This window comes from Rattus rattus, chromosome 10 (assembly GCF_011064425.1).
Source record: "Rattus rattus isolate New Zealand chromosome 10, Rrattus_CSIRO_v1, whole genome shotgun sequence".
Classification (NCBI taxonomy): domain Eukaryota; kingdom Metazoa; phylum Chordata; class Mammalia; order Rodentia; family Muridae; genus Rattus; species Rattus rattus.
The window spans coordinates 534730-553273 of NC_046163.1; the positions used below are offsets into that span (position 1 = coordinate 534730).

An 18544-nucleotide genomic window follows, 5' to 3' on the forward strand; every position below is an offset into this window, starting at 1 on the left:
GAGGCAGGATCCAAATCAGAAGAGGTAGGGAGCACTGCTCACTGGCTCACTGGAGCACTGCTCACTGGAGCACTGCTCACTGGAGCACTGCTCTCCGGCTCACCGGAGTACTGCTCACTAGCTCACTGGCTCACTGGCTCACTGGATCACTACTCACCGGAGTACTGCTCACTAGCTCACTGGCTCACTGGCTCACTGGAGCACTTCTCACTGGATCACTGCTCACTGGAGCACTGCTCTCCGGCTCACTGGAGCACTGCTCACTGGCTCACTGGAGCACTTCTCACTGGATCACTGCTCACTGGAGCACTGCTCTCCGGCTCACTGGAGTACTGCTCACTAGCTCACTGGCTCACTGGCTCACTGGAGCACTGCTCACTGGATCACTGGAGCACTGCTCACTGGATCACTGCTCACTGGATCACTGCTCACTGGATCGCTGCTCACTGGCTTGCTCCCATGGCTTGCTCAGCTTGTCTTTTTATAACATCTGGGACCACCTGCCCAGGAGTGGCACTGCCCACAGGGCTGGGTCCTCCCACATCAATCATCCATCCAAAAAACACCTGGCAGTCTTGCCTACAGGCCAATGCGACAGAAGCATTTTCTCAGTTGAGGTTCCTTCTTCCCTGATGACTGTGGCTTGTGTCAAGATGATAAAAAAAAATAAAAAATAAAAATCTGGGGTTGGGGATTTAGCTCAGTGGTAGAGCGCTTGCCTAGGAAGCGCAAGGCCCTGGGTTCGGTCCCCAGCTCCAAAAAAAAGAACCAAAATAAATAAATAAATAAATAAATAAATAAATAAATAAAAAAAAAAATAAAAAATAAATAAAAATCTATGCAGCACAAGTAGCCATGTGTCTGGTACATGACGCACATTAAATAAACTTTTGTTCTATTTTATATTTTGAAATTAATTTTACTTTTAAAATGTTTTAACCTTTATTTTTATCTCACGTGAATGACTAATCAGTCATTATGTGTGTCTGTGCAGACAGATGTGTTGGATCACCTTGAACTGGAGTTTCAGATAGTTGTGACCAGCCCTGTGGGTGCCACCTCTCCAGCTCCTTCAAAGATTTTTAAAACAGAGTTTCAGGATTGGAGAGATGGCCCAGCCATTCAAAGCACTCGAAGGCTGGGTGTAATCGCATATGCCGTTAACCGCAGCACTTGGGAGGCAGAGGCAAGTGGACCTTAGTGAGTTTCAGGCTAGCCTGGTCTATATAGTTAGACCCTGTCTCAAAACAAAGCAAAATGAAAGAAATGAACAAAGAGAATATTTGTTTTTCTTGCAAAGAACCCAGGTCTGGTTTCTAGCATCCCCATCAAGTGGCTACAATCACTTAAACTCCAGCTCCAAGGGGTCTGATGCCCTCTTCTAGCCTATTTGGGCAGACATGTGCTGTACATACACACGTATAAATAAAGTAAAACAACAAGGAAACAGGCACATACACACATATAAATAAAGTAAAACAACAAGGAAACAGGCACATACACACATATAAATAAAGTAAAACAACAAGGAAACAGGCACATACACACATATACATAAAGTAAAACAACAACAAAACCCAGTTTCATGTCTTTAAGGTTGTCTCTAACATGTCCTGAGACTGAGAACAACCTTCCACCCTTCTACTCGGTACCCCAGTCCCCCAGTAAAAAGCTTTTTTTTTTTTTTTCCGGAGCTGAGGACCGAACCCAGGGCCTTGCGTTTGCTAGGCAAGCGCTCTACCACTGTGCTAAATCCTCAACCCCCAGTAAAAAGCTTTTAATTGCAGTGTATTAATGAGTGCACACGCTTTGCGTGTTGTGCATTGGCGAGCGCGGGGATCAGCCGACAACGGGTGGGAATTCGTTTTCTCCTTCTACCATGTAGGTCCCAGGGATGAAACTCAGGTTGCTGGGCTTAGAAGTAAGCACCTTTATCTGATACACTGCCTTGTGTGTCCCCTTAAACATTTTAAGTATTTCCTGAATGCCAGGCACTGAGGACCCAGATAGGAGGCCATGGGCCATGTGAACCAGATGTTCAGTAACTCCATTGTCTGGGTTCTTCTAGGACCAGTGACCCTCCCTCAGTGCCCTACTTAGAACTGTGCACAGGAGACCTTCCGTTTGAATACAATAATACTTAACATAGTGTATTGTGAACTCCAGCTTGCATCAGAACATCAGAATCCCCTGGTTGGCCTCTCTGGTGCCACCCTTGCACTGTGGGACTACAGGGCAGAGTGAGTTGGGCAAAGGCATATTGCATGCAAATTGCCGGGTGTTTCTGTCCTTCCAGACATTGATAAGTACCGGCTTTCAGCATCACAGAAGGCTTGCCGTTTACAGTTTTATTTAATTTTGCCAGGAATGGTGGTGCGCACCTTTAATCCCAGTGCATGGGAGGCAGAATTGGTGGATCTCTGAGTTTGAGGTCAGCCTGGTCTATGTATCAAGTTCCAGGTCAGCCAAGGCTACACAGTGAAAATCTACCTTAAAAATTTTTACCCCTAAAAAAATAAAATAAGATAAAATAAAATTTCTACCCCTAAACAGAAACAACCTTCCCAAATTTACCTAATTTTGATTATTTATTTATTCATTCATTTATTTATTTATTTTTGGTTCTTTTTTTCGGACCGAACCCAGGGCCTTGCGCTTCCTAGGCAAGCGCTCTACCACTGAGCTAAATCCCCAACCCCGTTTATTCATTTATTTATTTATGTATTTATGTATTTATTTTTGCAAGCTAGGGATTGAAGCCAGTGCTTTGTGCACTCCAGGCTAATTATTTTCCCTCTAAGCCACATCCTAGCACTAAGCCTTTTCATTTATGTATATAAAAGGCCACACAGTGGCACCTTACTGTCACAGCATCTTTTGAGACTTGAGAACAGGCATGGCACCTCTACTCGCCAAAGATTAAGTGAAGGCTGGGGAGGTCCCATGGACTTTCGGGGTCTCTGTCCTTTCCCTCCATGCCTTTCACCACACTTTTGGGGATCACTGGGAATCAGCTTTTCCTTCACAAGTAGGTGGACCCTTCCTCTCGTGCTCCGTCTTTTTATTTTGAAAAACTTATTTATTATTTTTAATTATTTGTGTGTCTATGTGTGAATCTGTACTTGTGCCTCTGAGTGCAGAGACTTTAAAGGCCAGAAGAGGGTGCTAGAGCCCCTGGAGCTGGAGTTGCCGATGGTCGTAAACCGGAAGTAGGTGCAGGGAACTAAACGTTGATACACTCCGGTCCTCTGAACAGAAAACAAGTATCCTTAACCACTGAGCCATCTCTCCAACCTCCCTCCTAATTTTTCTTCTTGAGGCAGGGTCCCTATGTGTACCTTTGCTACACAGTCCAGGCTGCTTCAGGCTAACCCTCCTGGTTCTGGTGTGCATTCCCACAGACAGCCATCTCAAAGGTGAATTTCACCAGGGTATTCTCTGGGCCTCACCAAGGCTCTGATCAGCCAGAACAAAGCCCAAGACGCTGTAGGTGCTCAACAAATAAATGTTTGTAAGATGAACTTTTGTTTGTAATATGCAACTTTTAGCTTTTTTAGTTTATTTTGGCTTCTTGAAACAGGCTCTCCGGTTAGAATCTGTCCTATTCAATTTTACCCATCTTCTGCCTTTCTGCTTTGATTTCCAACCCTGTTAAAGGAAAATCAGAGCTAGAACCCTCTCTCACAAGGCTACTGAGGGAAGAAATGAAATCTCTCTAGTGGCTAGCGTTTTAAAAAATGAGTCTCATGGGACTGGAGAAATGGCTCAGTGATTAGGAGCACTGGCTGCTCCTTTAGAGGACCTGGGCTCAATTCCCAGGACCCACGAGGCACCTCACAGCTGTTTGTAACTCCAGTTCCAGGGGATCTGTGGCACCAGGTATGCAGGGGGTACACACACACACACACACACACACACACACACACACACACACACGCATATGAAATACTCATCATACACATAAAATAAATAAATCTTTAAATAAGTGAGTCACACATTGCCCCCAGTATTAACACTGATCTTCCCACTTCTCAGGAGCCTGTTGCTGCCCCATGCTATGGGTGAGAGGCTGAAGCAGGGTTAAGCACCTGGGCCACTAAGCAGCTGGGAGTCTTGTGCAAGGTAATGGCGTTTGCTCTGTGAAATATGGACTTGGATTATTTTCCTTGGTGAGGAGCCCTCACCTACTTTATTGCCAGGGACAGCCCCAGCCTCTTTCTCCCTCCCTCCCTCCCACCTGCGCAACACCAGTCTTTAGCCACCGGAGGGGAAACTTGCAGGTGGAAGCTAGGGGAATTCCTGGGATCACGGAGACTCAAGGAGAGACATTCGCGGGAGCTGGGAACTCTTCAGTGCCTGCCTGGGGTTCTCCAACCAAGTGCTCCTCCAGCCTGGTCTAGAAGCTTCTAGAAGCAGTCAAGGGTGGAGAGCACTCTGCAGATAGGTGGACCCTCTGGAGTTGGGTAGCAGTGAGCTCATGGTACCACCTTCTGTGTTTGGATTAGATCCGCCCGCAGCTCACAAAAGCCGTGGGCTGGACTTGGATACTGTGGGATAGCTAAGGCCCAGTCCAGGAGGGAACCAAGGCTGGAGACCAGGCTTAGTCTCCAACTCTGAACATTTGGCTCCACCTAGTGGCCTCTGGTATATCAGCTGTCTTAATGGAGATCAACAAGGAGATCACGTGTCCTTTAGGCATTTGAAGAAGTGTGCGTACGCGTGAGCGTGTGCGTGTGTGTGCGCGTTCATGTGCACCTGTGTAGACCAACCCAGAGGAACATACGGGGTGTCCTGCTCCATCACTCTGCCTTTGAGATGAAGTCTTCGGTAAACCAGAGGCTAGCCTGGCTCCAGAGAGCCACGGACATCCCCCATGGCACTGGAGTTGTGGGTATATACAGCCACACTTTTAAAAAAAGATTTATTTACTTTGTGTGCGTGAATACTTTACGCACGTGCATCACATATATGCCTTTCTGATCCCCTGGGACTGGATTACAGATGACTCTGGGAATTGAACCCAGGTCCTTTGCAAGAGCAACAAGTGCTCTTAACGACTGAGCCATCTTTCTAGCCCCCAACACACCCCGACTTTTTATGTGGTGCTGGCATTGGAACTCAAACTCTCTTACCCATTGAATTGAGCCAGCTTCTTAAGGTTCGCAGAGTGTCTGGTGTGTGCTAGCACAATATGAAGCAGGATGTGGTATATGTGTAAATGTGAAGGAAAAGCAGAGACCTAACGCTTGCTTCCTTTAGTTCGGTGCTAAGATCTAGCCCAGTGGTTCTCAACCTCCTAATGCCGCGACCCTTTAAGACAGTTCCTCATTGTGGTGACCCCCTCGACCATAAAATTTCCCATCACTACTCTATAACTGTGTTTTTGCTACTGTTGTGAATTACTGTGTGAACATTTATGTTTGCCAATGGTCATATTTAACCCCTGTGAAAGGATCGTTCGACTCCAATGGGGTTGTGACCCACAGGTTGAGAACCACTGATCTAAACGTTTCTGGCAGGTGTCGGTGAAGCAAGTGAGGAACGTATGTACATACGCAGTTACTGCTGAGTCTGTTGCCGTGGGACTTGGCCTCGCAGGTCTTCTGTTTCCACGTCTGAGAAGTAAGAGAGTTGGTGTAGAGCATGCATGCTCTTCACTGTGGCATCTCTGCAAACTACAAAGGAGCAGGGGGGGCGTAAGGGGGGCAGGGGCAGGGGGGGCAGGGGCAGGGGTTAGGGTTGAGAGTCAAATAAACCTTCGTTCAGATCTCGGCAGTCACTTACGAACTGTGTGCCTTTGAGCTGGTTCCTTTATCTCTCCTTTCTTTTCTTTCTTTTTTTTTTTTTTCGGAGCTGGGGACTTAACCCAGGGCCTTGCGCTTGCTAGGCAAGCGCTCTACCACTGAGCTAAATCCCCAACCCCTGGTTCCTTTATCTCTCTGAGCCTGCGTAATGATCTACAGGCTAACTAGTAATCATGAGTGTTTAGGACAGCGCCTGGTACTTTGGGAATGTTCAGCACAAACAACGATGACGCCCCTTCGCTCAACTAGGTACTGCATAAGGCAGAAAGAAGGTGGAGGATCTTAATGGTAGCAGCCTAATGTCATGGGAGGTGGAAAGACAAAAGACCGGAGTGGCTCTGGGGCAGGTCCTTTGCAGCAGTTCTCCGGGAGGATTAGAAAAGTCTGGCTGATTCTGAGCGCAGAGGAGCATGGGATGCTCAGGGTGGGGTCTTGGCACTTCTCTTAAGTTTCCCAAGGACACAGGATGTGGGGTCCAAGCGTCCTTTCTGATGACATAATTTGGGTCGTGTTGGTGATCAGCTGAGCTCCTGGCTGATGTGCCAGACTTCAGACAGAGCTCTGGCAGCTCCCCAAGACTCCTTAGCAGAGGATGTGCACTCCTGTCTTTCTCTTTTTTCCTCCTGAAACCCCTAGTTTTACACAGCATGTCAGGACCTACTGGGTAGGGTGGCAAGGTTCCTGGTCAGGAAGTCTGGTAAAGCTGCTTTCATATTGAAAGTCTTGGTAGCAGTGCTCAGTGAAGAATGCTTGCCAGTGGACTGAGTAAATAGCTCCCAGCCAGCCCCTGTCTCCTGTTTGCTTTGGCTGTTCTCCTTAGCGACAGAAATCGACATCCTAGTGCCCCAGCATACAGATTTCCACTGGTACCCAGCAGGTCTGTCCTGCAGAGATGGATGGACAGAGTCTGTTCCCTCACTCAGCCTTGGTATCTCCCACACTCCCTGCAGTGAACCCCTCAGTGTTGCCGGCCCTGCTGGAAATGATACAGCTCATCTGCTTGTGCTGTCTGCCCATCCTAGAACCCTTGAACGGAACCTGGTCAGTGCTCCTCTGTGTGACAGTATGTAGTATTCTCCCTTGCCTCTGGGAAAACATCTGTTTTGTTTTAGAGGCAGGGTTTCTCTGTGTGGCACTGGTGGTTCTGGAATTCACTCTGTAGACCAGAGTGAACTCAGAGATCTACTTGGCTCTGCTTCCCTCCTGCTGGGATTAAAGTTGCGCACCTTGGGCTGGAGAGATGGCTCAGTGGTTAGGAGCACTGACTGCTCTTCCAGAGGTCCTGAGTTCAAATCCCAGCAACCACCTGGTGGCTCACAACCATCTATGATGGGATCTGATGCCCTCTTCTGGTGTGTCTGAAGACAGCTACAGTGGACTCATATACATAATAAATAAATCTTTAAAAAAAAATGGGTGCCCACCACAACATCTGAACTCCTTGGTCTAGCATACAAAAGCAAGAAGCTCCTTCATCTGGCAACTCTTACCCCAACCCCATTGCTTTCCTCTCCATTTTCCTAGCACCCCAGCCTCTTGCACATTCTAGCTATTTGGCGGGAACACCACCTACTTTCGGGCCCCTGCCATTGGGTGTGCTTCTGCCTGGAGCATCTTTCCGTCCTTCTCTGAGGATCCTTTAAGGCTTCATTCAAAAGTCACCTTGCTTTGGAGAACTTCCAGCCTCCAGACAGCCCAAGGCTCCTCGGACTCGCCCCTGTACCTTGGCCCTGCCTTCCACTGTACCTATCAGGCCGTGAGGTGCAATTAATGATTTGCTTATCTATGATTTGCTTATCTATCTCCTTTCTTTCCATTGTACTTTAGTTTCATTTTAATTTTTTTTTTTTTCCTGTAGTTCCAGGGCTGGGGAGGAAACCCAGGGTCTCAAACATGCTAGGCAAGGCCCACTAAGACATGGCCCCCATCGTAGAGTGTGGTGCTTTGAATTTTTGTTGGTTGCTGCTCTCCTTTGGGAGTGTGTGTGGCTAGGAGGCAAGGAATGGGGTCTACTGAGACCAGGATTGAGTTAAAAGGCTATGGAGTCAGCTCCATGTTTTGAGCTTGACTCTACCTTGTGTCAACTACATAGTTATTAAGACTACCACAGATCGGGGTTGGGGATGTAGCTGAGTGGTAGAGCGGCTGCATAGCAAGCGAAAGGCCGTGGGTGTGGTCACCAGCGGCGAGAAGAAGAAGAAGAAGAAGAAGAAGAAGAAGAAGAAGAAGAAGAAGAAGAAGAAGAAGAAGAAGAAGCAGAAGAAGAAGAAGGAGGAGGAGGAGGAGGAGGAGGAGGAGGACGAGGAGGAGGAGGAGGAGGAGGAGGAGGAGGAGGAGGAGGAGGACAGAGGAGGAGGAGGAGGAGGAGGAGGAGGACTACCACAGATCTTACATTTTGAGGAGGAGGAGGAGGAGGACTACCACAGATCTTACATTTTGAACTTGAGAAATAGATCCCCACCAAACGTATTAAGAACCATCAAGAACCCAGCTGACGGATGTTGGTGGCACACACCTTTATTTCCAGCACTCAGGAGGCAGAGGCAGGCAGACCTCTGAGTTCAAGGCCAGCTTGGTCTACAGAGTGAGTTCAGGACAGCCAGGGCTACACAGAGAGACCCTGTCTTTAAAAACAAACAAACAAACAAACAAACAAAAGCAAACTCCAGCTGAATGGTACACCTAGACATGTATTTAATAGTTCTGGCAATTGTTATAATTCGAGTTTTGACCGTGGCAATTTTTTTTTTTTGGGGTTCTTTTTTTTTCGAGCTGGGGACCAAACCCAGGGCCTTGCGCTTCCTAGGCAAGCGCTCTACCACTGAGCTAAATCCCCAACCCCCCCCGGGCAATTTTTTAACAAGACAAAACAAAAACAAAAACAGGATCTTACTATGTAGCCCAAGCTGGCCTTGAACTCTGTCCCCATGTCTCAACCTCCCAAGGGCTGGTATTATAAGCCATAGTCACCATATCATTCTGTTTTGACAGTAGGATCTGCCTTAGAATGGGGTAGAGCTAGGAGATCCATGCTCCAATTATAGTCTGCCTCTACATCACTTGCAAGACTCATTTCCCCGGTAGCAGTGATTGGAGCAGGTCCCTCTGAGGGCTCCTCAATCTATCCTGCTGTGGACTTAGAGCCCAAGAAGGGACGTGGTAGGGAATGCAATGTGTGTGGCCAGCACAGACAGCTCAGTGTCCAGCAGAGGGCCCTGGCCAGACCATGGCCAACAGGATGGGAGGAAGGGCCATATCCAAGCCAGACGCCTGACTGGAGGCGGACCCAGCTGCCAGCTGCCTCTCTTAATTCCACACAGTCCTTAGGTCCCTCGCCCTCACCTCTCTGAGGCAGCTGTGCCCTGCTTTCCTGGCCATGCGGTGGCTGTGGCCCCTGGCTGTCTCTCTTGCTGTCGTGTTGGCTGTGGGGCCGAGTGGGGTCTCTGGGGCTGCCACCTTATCTTTGGGTGGTCATAGAGCCAAGGTGCAGGAGCAGCGGAGTCGACCCCGAAGAGGTACCAAGGACGAGGGGCCCAAGGAGGTGCTCGTACCCCAAGCTGAGTACCCCAAGCCCATCCACCCTGCTGGCCTGCAGCCCACCAAGCCTTTGGTGGCCACTAGCCCCAACCCAGACAAGGATGGGGCCACCTCAGAGAGTGGACAAGAGCTGAGGGCCAACCTGACCGGGACACCAAGTCAGAGGCTGCAGATTCAGAACCCCCTGTATCCGGTGACCGAGAGCTCCTATAGTGCCTATGCCGTCATGCTCCTGGCTCTGGTGGTGTTTGCTGTGGGTATCGTGGGCAATCTGTCTGTCATGTGCATTGTGTGGCACAGCTACTACTTGAAGAGTGCCTGGAACTCTATCCTTGCCAGCCTGGCTCTCTGGGATTTCCTGGTCCTCTTCTTCTGCCTACCAATTGTCATCTTCAATGAGATCACCAAGCAGAGGCTACTCGGAGATGTTTCTTGCCGGGCAGTGCCCTTCATGGAGGTGAGTATGTCTTTCTATAGCCCAATTGTAGGCTAATACCAGGGAAAGGGCTCTAGTGTCTGCAAAGACCCGGAGAACAGATCTGTAAGTGTGTATAATCCCAGCACTCTGGGGTTCTCATTCATCTAATTTTCTCTGTGTCATTGGGAAAGGAGACAAACCCCATCAGGGAGGGAGACAAACTCAGTATTGGTTTCTGGTAGCTCTCAGGAAAGCAAGCCAAGCCAGATGAACAGGCAGGTGTGCGAGACCACTGACTTGGGACCAACAACCTAGTCTGCTGTAGGAGTAGCTACACAGAGGACACACCCTTTTCTCTAGATTCTGAGCTGTATGCCTCTGATGTCTCCCTCTGCCAAGCCCTTTCTCTTTTATCCTCCTTTCTCTTTTATTGTGCCTCTTGCTTGCCTTGTACCCATGGCTCCTGTTTTTTTAACCCTTTGGTGTCCTGACATTCTAGCAGTTTTCTACTAACACCCCAGGTTGAGTCTGTGTTCATTCCCTGTGGGTGCAAACACTAGGACAGGGCCCTTCTTCCTTTCCTGTCTGAAATGATTGTCACCTTTTTTCAAGGTCATCTCCATTACTGTCCTCCTAAGGCCTCTCTGAGAGGCAAGCCCTACTTCTGGGTACTTATAAGAACAGTAGTGTCCGCTCTGTCACTGTATTTTGCTTCACACTGGACATATCTTATCTCTTCCCCCTGCTTTTTAGCTAGCAATCAGGAAGGGTAGACCAGATGGCCCTTCTAGCTGGTTTGCTCTATTACCCTGAAGTGTAGTTCTGAACATCCTTGAATGGGGACTTCCTTGTTAGGATAAGCACCTGGGTGAGAATGGCTGTGTAGACAACAGAGAGACAGCTTAATCAAACCACTGCAATATATTTATCCATGTGTGAAGGCTGTTCTATCAATGATAGCACCAAACAGTGGCCAACTTTCTTTTGTTTTCATTTTGTTTTAAATGGTTCACAATCATCCATAGTTCCAGGCATATACATAGTATATGTACATATGTGCACACAGAAATAGCTATAATATAGAAAGAAAAATAAACACTTAAAAATTAATAAATCTTGGCTACAAGGGGAATCATGAAAGGAATAATGGCCTTCTCATGAGCTAGATACAGGTTCAAACCCCAATTAGCTGTATTAATGATTATTTCAAGATTGGTTTCTCTCTGAGGCTTAGAAGTTGAAACAGTCTTTTTCCTGTACTCTTAACACACGGAGGCCATCTATTCGGTGGTCCAAATGGCCTTTGCATCTTGTTATTTGATGGAGCATCTCATTTATGTGCCTCTTTCTAGCCTTGAACTCACTGAGTATAGACCAGGCTGGCCTCACACTCACTTTCTGAGCTCTACCTGTCTCTGCCTTCAGAGTGCTGAGATTAAAGTTATGAGCCACCATGAATGACATTGGCCTTTATATCTTAGCTATCACCTGGTGCTCATTGCCGGGGTGAGCTAAGTGACTAAATGTTTAGGTACATGAACTGTGTGTGTGTGTGTGTGTGTGTGTGTGTGTGTGTGTGTGTGTGATGTTTTGTTTTAGATAGGGTCTCATTTCTTGCTGTCTTAGAACTTGCCATATAAACCAGGCTGGTCTCTAACTCATGGAGATCTTCCTGCCTCTGTCTCCTGAGTTTGGGAATAATGTACCACTGTGCTGGGCCAACACATTGCTTTGGAACTGAGCAGATGATAGTAGAAACTGGGCTCTTTTCCGCTGCTGGCCAAGTGACCTCAGTAAGTTATTTAACTTGCCTAAAGCTCAGTGTTCTCATCTAGGCTGATAATTATCTGAATGAGTTGGGGATAAACTTAAGGGCTTCACACATGCACTCTTCGAGCCCCAAAACTTTTTGTCATTGCTGCTATTGTTTTGAGACAGGATCTTTCCCTGTAACCTTGCCAGACCTGGTATTGAACTATAGCTGAAGCCCAAACTCAAGCTAATGGCAGTCTTCTACCTCTGCCTCCAAAGGGTTGGGATTGTCACTGTGTGCCACCATGTCTGGCACTATTTTTTTCTTGGGGTTGAACCCAGGGCTTTTCACATAAGTAAGCATTCTGCTGAATTATACCTCTAGCCTACACCTCCCCCCTTTTAGCCTGAGAGCTTGAACTCAAGGCCTTGTGCATGCTAGATCAGTAGCCCACCACTACTGCGCTATATCACCAGTTCTCTTTTTTTGTTTTGTTTTTCTTTTTCTTTTTTTCGGAGCTGGGGACCGAACCCAGAGCCTTGTGCTTGTTAGGCAAGCGCTCTACCACTGAGCTAAATACCCAGCCCCACCAGTTCTCTTTTTATTCATTTTGAGACAGGGTCTGACTAAGTTACTCAGAAGTAATCTAGATAGTCCTTGAATCTCTTTTCTTAGCCACCCAATTAGTTAAAGTTTTGTAGACCTGATAGCCATGTCCAGCAACTAGTCCCTACTTCTTCTTCTTCTTCTTCTTCTTCTTCTTCTTCTTCTTCTTCTTCTTCTTCTTCTTCTTATTATTATTATTATTATTATTATTAATTATCCTATTTTTTTAGATATATTCTTATGTAACCCAGTCTGGCTTCAACTTGCTATGTTGCTGAAGATGTCCTTGAACTCAACTCAGTCTCAGCTTCCCCCAGTGCTAGGGTGACAGGCATAAGCATTAAACCCAGTTAGTTTATACCCAACACTCTCTCTCTCTCTCTCTCTCTCTCTCTCTCTCTCTCTCTCTCTCTCTCTCTCCATGGTCTCCCATTGTTCCCCTTGGCTCCAAATTCACTGTGTAATGGGATGGCCTTGACTTCCTAGTTCTCCTCCCCACTCCAGAGCACTAGCTTTACAGGTGTGTGTCACTCGCTCCCTGGTTAGTCCTGAATCTTGAAGGATTAAAATGAGTAGCATCCTGGAAGTGTTTAGAATCAATTTAGCCTGCGGTGGCTTTTACTTGGGCATGGCTTAAGGAGAAGAAGGAAGAAGGCAGGCACACAGCAGCTCTTGCGTGTGGCTATAAGCCTCTGCTGCTGCCCAGAACTCTCCTGTAGGGAAGACCCCAGGATGGCCCCTTGGTAAGATTTGGAACCGTTTCTGAGCTGTAGGAGAAAAGAGAAAGAACAGTGTTTTGCTGTTTTCCTCGGAGGCTGCTCCTCAGCAGGCCCAGGCTCCCCTGCCAAGAGAGGGGGTTGGGGTTCTTACAAAGGACACTTGGTGGCAGTGCAAATAAGCCCTGGATTGTGTTGCCCCAGCCAGAGAAAGAGGGAGGGAGGGGAGCACAACCCCCCAGAGGGAGCCTGCAGCTCAGGGGTCTTTCCTCTCACTAGCTGGTGTTTCTTGCCCTGCTGCTCTGGCTTCCTCTTGGCTCAACTGGGGTGATTTTCCTGCGTGCTGCTGGATGAACAGTGTGTGGGGATAGGGAGAGCTGAGGCTGCTCTCCAGGGGCTGCTATCACCATATTGGACAGCCTAGGACAGAGTGGGCAGGGTGGAGGCGATAGAGAGAGCAGGCCCAGTTTCATGGCCTTAACTCAATGGTCTCCCATGAGAAGGTGCAGGAAGTAGAAAGACCTGCAAAAACTCCAAAATTTGTCCATTCTTTTATTTATTTATTTATTTTTTTAATTCGAGACAGTGTTTCTCTATGTAACCCTGGCTATCCTGGAACTCACTCTGTAGGCCAGGCTGGCCTCGAACTCAGAGACCCACCTGTCTTTGCCTCTGGAGTGCTGGGATTAAAGGCATGGGCCACCACTGCCTTTCTTCTTTCATTGTCCATTTGTTCTTTCCCTGTCTCCTTTCTTTCCCTTCCATCTGTTTTGAGACCGGATCTCATATATCCCAGGCTAGTCTCCAAATTTTGTTTGGCCAAGGTTGGCCTTGAACTTGTGATTCTCCTGTCTCTGCCTCTCAAGTTCTGGGGTTCCCTGTACATGACGTCCGTCCAGACTAAACCCAGAGTTTCTATGTCTTTGTCCTGGTTCTTCCTTAGAGGTGACTTCCAGTGTCTGAGGGACATCAGGGTCTGTGGGATGTGGAAAAAGGCAGAAGAAATACCCATCTACCTACTATACGGTTGTGGACAAGTCACTTTTCCTGCCTACGCTTCTGTTTCTTCTGTATGACGGTGCATTGGAGTGCTAGGATCATACTGTGTGTGTGTTGATGTTATGCAGGGGCATAATTGAGAGTTTGTGACATAAAGAAAGTGTGGGCGGGGGAGAGAATGCTTCACCAACAGCAGTTACTATCACAGCTACTATTCTCTGTTCACGTGTAACTCATGTGCCTGTTCAGCCTGGGCCAGGATGTCATTGCCCCCGTAATTATTCAACTGAGCACTCTCTCTTCTACATCCTTGTTCACAGGTCTCCTCCCTGGGAGTCACAACCTTCAGTCTCTGTGCCCTGGGCATAGACCGATTCCATGTGGCCACCAGCACCCTGCCAAAGGTGAGACCCATTGAGAGATGCCAATCAATCCTGGCTAAACTGGCTGTCATCTGGGTGGGCTCCATGATGCTGGCTGTGCCTGAACTCCTGCTGTGGCAGCTGGCACAAGAGCCCACTCCCACCATGGGAACTGTGGACTCATGTATCATGAAACCTTCAGCTGACCTGCCTGAATCCCTCTACTCGCTGGTGATGACCTACCAGAATGCCCGCATGTGGTGGTATTTTGGTTGCTACTTCTGTCTGCCCATCCTCTTCACCGTCACCTGTCAGCTGGTGACATGGCGGGTGCGGGGCCCACCGGGCAGGAAGCCTGAGTGTAGAGCGAGCAGACATGAGCAGTGTGAGAGTCAGCGCAACAGCACCGTCGTGGGCCTGACTGTGGTCTATGCCTTCTGTACGCTCCCTGAAAACGTCTGCAACATTGTGGTGGCTTACCTCTCCACTGAGCTCACGCGGCAGACCCTGGACCTCCTGGGCCTCATCAACCAGTTCTCCACGTTCTTCAAGGGCGCCATCACTCCCGTGCTCCTCCTGTGCATCTGCAGGCCGCTAGGCCAGGCCTTCCTGGATTGCTGCTGCTGCTGCTGCTGTGAAGAATGTGGTGGGGCGTCAGACTCCTCAGCCACCGTCAGCGCGGACAGCAAGCTTAAGGCCGAAGTGTCCTCCTCCATCTACTTCCACAAGCCCAGGGAGTCGCCCCCACTCCTGCCCCTGGGCACCCCTTGCTGAGCCCATGGGGGAACGGGAGCAGGCGCAGAGCAGGCAGGGGAGGGGGGCCATGCCGATCCATGGCGGTCTGTTGATTCTTTCACATGGGCTCACTTTGGCCTCTCTCTCATCCTGCTGTTTAGAGATGGACTTGGCTTATCTTGTCAACGTCTGGGCTTTTCAAAGCTCCATCTACAAACAATGCTGTTCTTACCCTCAGAGGGACCTGCCAGCCTTGTCCTTCCCACTTGTAGATGGAGATCTGTCTAGGCGTTAGAGTTGCCCAGCATCTCCATCTGGCCACCCTAGAGCCCGGGTGTGGCCTTTTGCCTGTTCTCCCTTTGGTCCTAGGATCTGACTATTGGCTGAGCCCCTCCATCATCATGATGGATCCTGTGTTGATGAGCTCCAACTATGGTTGGACCACTATGATGTCGATGATCATTTCTCTACTTCTACCTAGCTCCCTATCCTGGACCAGGCACTTCTAGGGGGGCTCGCCTAACCAAGCCCAGGATTCCATTTTCTAAAGTGGGTCTGTCTTAGCCCTGGATGTCCCTTCCCTTTTCCCAGAGGAGTCTCTCACTTCTGTCTTCCGTTCTCAGAGGTACCGCGGTTGCATTGCCTGACCCCTGCCTCCCGTTAGGTGCTTTCCTGTAGAAGGCCATTCTGGAAAAACAATAAAGTAGGTACTACAACCCTGTGCCCACGGAACATCCTTGTCCATGAGTGGTAGCGCCTAGACATGTAACGGACTGCCCTTTCCTGGGACTGGGCAGTCCCCTAAGCCTGGGCTTATAGTTCTGCCTTGGGGGAGGGGTTTCTGAGGATGTTACAGCTTTTAAGGGACAGAGAGGAGGGAAGGCATAGGGAACTGGGCACTAGACCTTTATCCACAGCTAAACCCAGATGCCCCTGGGAAGTCGGCCCACTTGTCTCTGGAGCCCCCGCCTCCGTTCACCCTCTCCACAAAGCCCCCATTTGAGGAAATCCAGAGGTCTTCCTTTCGTGAGCCACACAGCCTCTCAGCCTCCCTCACTCTAACAGTAGCTCTTGTTCAGCTTCTTAGAGTGGACTGTTTGGCTCTTAGACGGCCCAGCTGCCTTCCCGAACAGCCCCCACCGCCCCCACCGCCCCCACCATATCACCCTTCCTAGCAGGGTTCTATAGTAGGTCCCGGTAGGCCCAGTAGCTTCTCCTACCCTTGAAGTCATTTCCCTCAGTTCTTTCTCTGAGGTCTCTTCCAAAGACCCCTTCTCTCTGCTGGGCTATGAGCCAGAGACGAACCTCTCAGCCCGGACCACTAACATTCCTTTCCCACAAGCCCGGCTTGCCCTGAAGCCATCTTTTCTCTGGTGCTTTGCTCTGGGTTCCACAAAGACTCTTGCTCCCCAGGCCAATCTAGAACCTTTTCTAGTACAGGTCCTCAAGGGCACAGGGTCGTGGGCAGCCCAACTCCATTCTTTGCTCAGTCACCCCTGGGTCATGGCCTGCCCAGTCAAGTCTCCCTCCCCACCACTCGAATCTGAACAGCCTTGTTCTCACTCCCTGGCACCCGCCTCTCGAAGGCCATCGACGCTGGCCAAGAGAGGGAGGCTGTTGCTAAGCGATAGAGCTGCCATACGCACCCTTTGTGCTCAAGAATGACACCCACCCATTTCTTGGCAGACCTGTTGCTACAGTGACCAGTCTCCAGCTTTGTGTTCAGGAACTTTGAGTGCGTGGGTAGTTGGATGGGGGGGGGGCCAAAGGTGGGCCCATGTCTCTGAACAGAACCAGCAGGATGTGCTTTCTCCTATTCTCCCTCCACCCCAGTCCTGCACACGCCAAGGGCTCCTAAGGGAGGAGGGTGAACTGAGGTGAAGTCAGGGCCAGGGAGAGGATTGAGGGTGGAAGGCTAGGGGGTGGGGTGGGTGGGTTCAGCATCCTGTTTGTTGGCCTCTTCCACAAAGGGCACACTCTGGACCTCCCTCCCTCCTGCCTGCTGGCTGGCCCAGAGCTGAAGGGGGTGGGGAGATGGTGGCTCGTAGACCCTATCCGGTTGCCACCTTCCAAGCCAGCCAACGTGAATGGCTTGAAAAGCTAGTCAGCAGGCCAGCCAGTCTTGGGAAAGAGCCGCTATCCCTCCAGCCTGAGCCAGCTAAGGAACAATGTGGGGTTTGTTGTTCAGGGGTCCCAGGCTTCAGGGGGAGGGGGTTGCTGCACAAGGGTGGGCAGTGGATTTGAGCTGTGATGCTTGGAAAGAGATGACGGCATCCACAGTTGGGGACCAGTCCTCAGGGCCTGGTGCCAGGGCTGAGGCATCCCCTGACATCACCCCTGGGCTATCTTCGTTCTGTCTCAGCTCTGTCCTTTACCCCGGGGTCCTGAGTATACCTGCTTCTCACTCTGGGAAACCCAACAGTCTCTCCTTCACAGAGGCCTGTCGTCATTAAAGGAGGCCAGATACATCATATGCTGGAGCTGGAGCTCAATGGTAGACTGCTTGCCTCGAATGTTCAAAGCCCTGGGGTCCAACTCCATTGTTAAAGGGGGCTTGGGAGACGGTGTGTTAAGCATCTGGCATACCGCAAGGCTCAATGCCTTTTGGGATTCAAATCTCTAGTAATATGGAGTAGACCTGCCTGACCAAAAATACTTATTTTTTGGTCATTTTTAATTACGTGCATGTGTATGGAGTATGTGCACATGGACACAGTACCCGCAGAGGTCCAAAGTCACCTGACACGTGTCCTAGGAACCAAACCTATGTCCTCTGTGAGCGCAGTACATGCTCTTAAACTCTGAGCCACCTCTCCGGCCCCTTGGCCAGGTATTAACTCATCTACTTTTGCCCTCAGAGGAGCCAAGCATGATGGTTTATATACGTACTCTCCATAGTTTATTCCCTACTCAAGAACAGGGTGTCTAGGCCCTGCTGCATATCCGTATGACCTCGCTGTGCAGGGCAATGTTTTGGCAGTGATAACCAGCTCATCTTCTCTCATCAAATCGCACCCGGAGAACACAGGACCCGAGAGGCAGCTCAGTGCTGAAACATCCCAGGGGTTGAGAAAATGGTCCTCTCCCAGATACAGGCATAGGAGCCCATCAACCGCAGTGAAGCAGGCAAGGCAAAAGACAGAGCCTGGCTGGGCCTATCATCCTTCTAAACGAAGGGTCACATCTTATACTCGTAAGGGGTGGCAAGCTCCATCTAGTTCTTCCTCAAACCCCTTCCCCCCGCCATGCTGTCAATGGAAGCCAGGGCCTGGTCTACTGTACATAGATCAGCGCTCTACCTTGAGCTAAATCCCCGGACCCTTTCTTCAAATCCCCCCAGCAATAGGAGATCCTCTTCAAGGCTGGATATATTCATGGCTGGGTAGTGGCCTCACCCAAATCCTCACAGACCAAGGACAAACGTGGTTGTTTCTCCCGGCAGATGCAGGGTGAAGAGATTGGGTGTTCTACTCGGGACATTCCAGTCTGTTTCCAGGGGAGTGGGGGAGGGAGTGTCCAAGAGGTTGGGTGCCAGTATAAAACTAGACATGGTTGGATTCACATTGAATCAAGGAGGACCCACGGGAACTGAGGCTGAGAACTCCAGCTGGACA

General features: G+C 49.5%; 1 protein-coding gene across 1 annotated transcript; it reads left to right on the forward strand.

Moving 5' to 3' along the window:
• Positions 1-9017: 9017 nt before the first annotated feature.
• Gpr37l1 (G protein-coupled receptor 37 like 1) lies at positions 9018-15651 on the forward strand. Its single transcript, XM_032915344.1, has 2 exons — positions 9018-9798; positions 14154-15651. Exons 1-2 carry the CDS (start codon positions 9181-9183, stop codon positions 14967-14969), a joined length of 1434 nt encoding a protein of 477 aa, XP_032771235.1. The 5' UTR covers positions 9018-9180; the 3' UTR covers positions 14970-15651.
• Positions 15652-18544: the final 2893 nt, after the last annotated feature.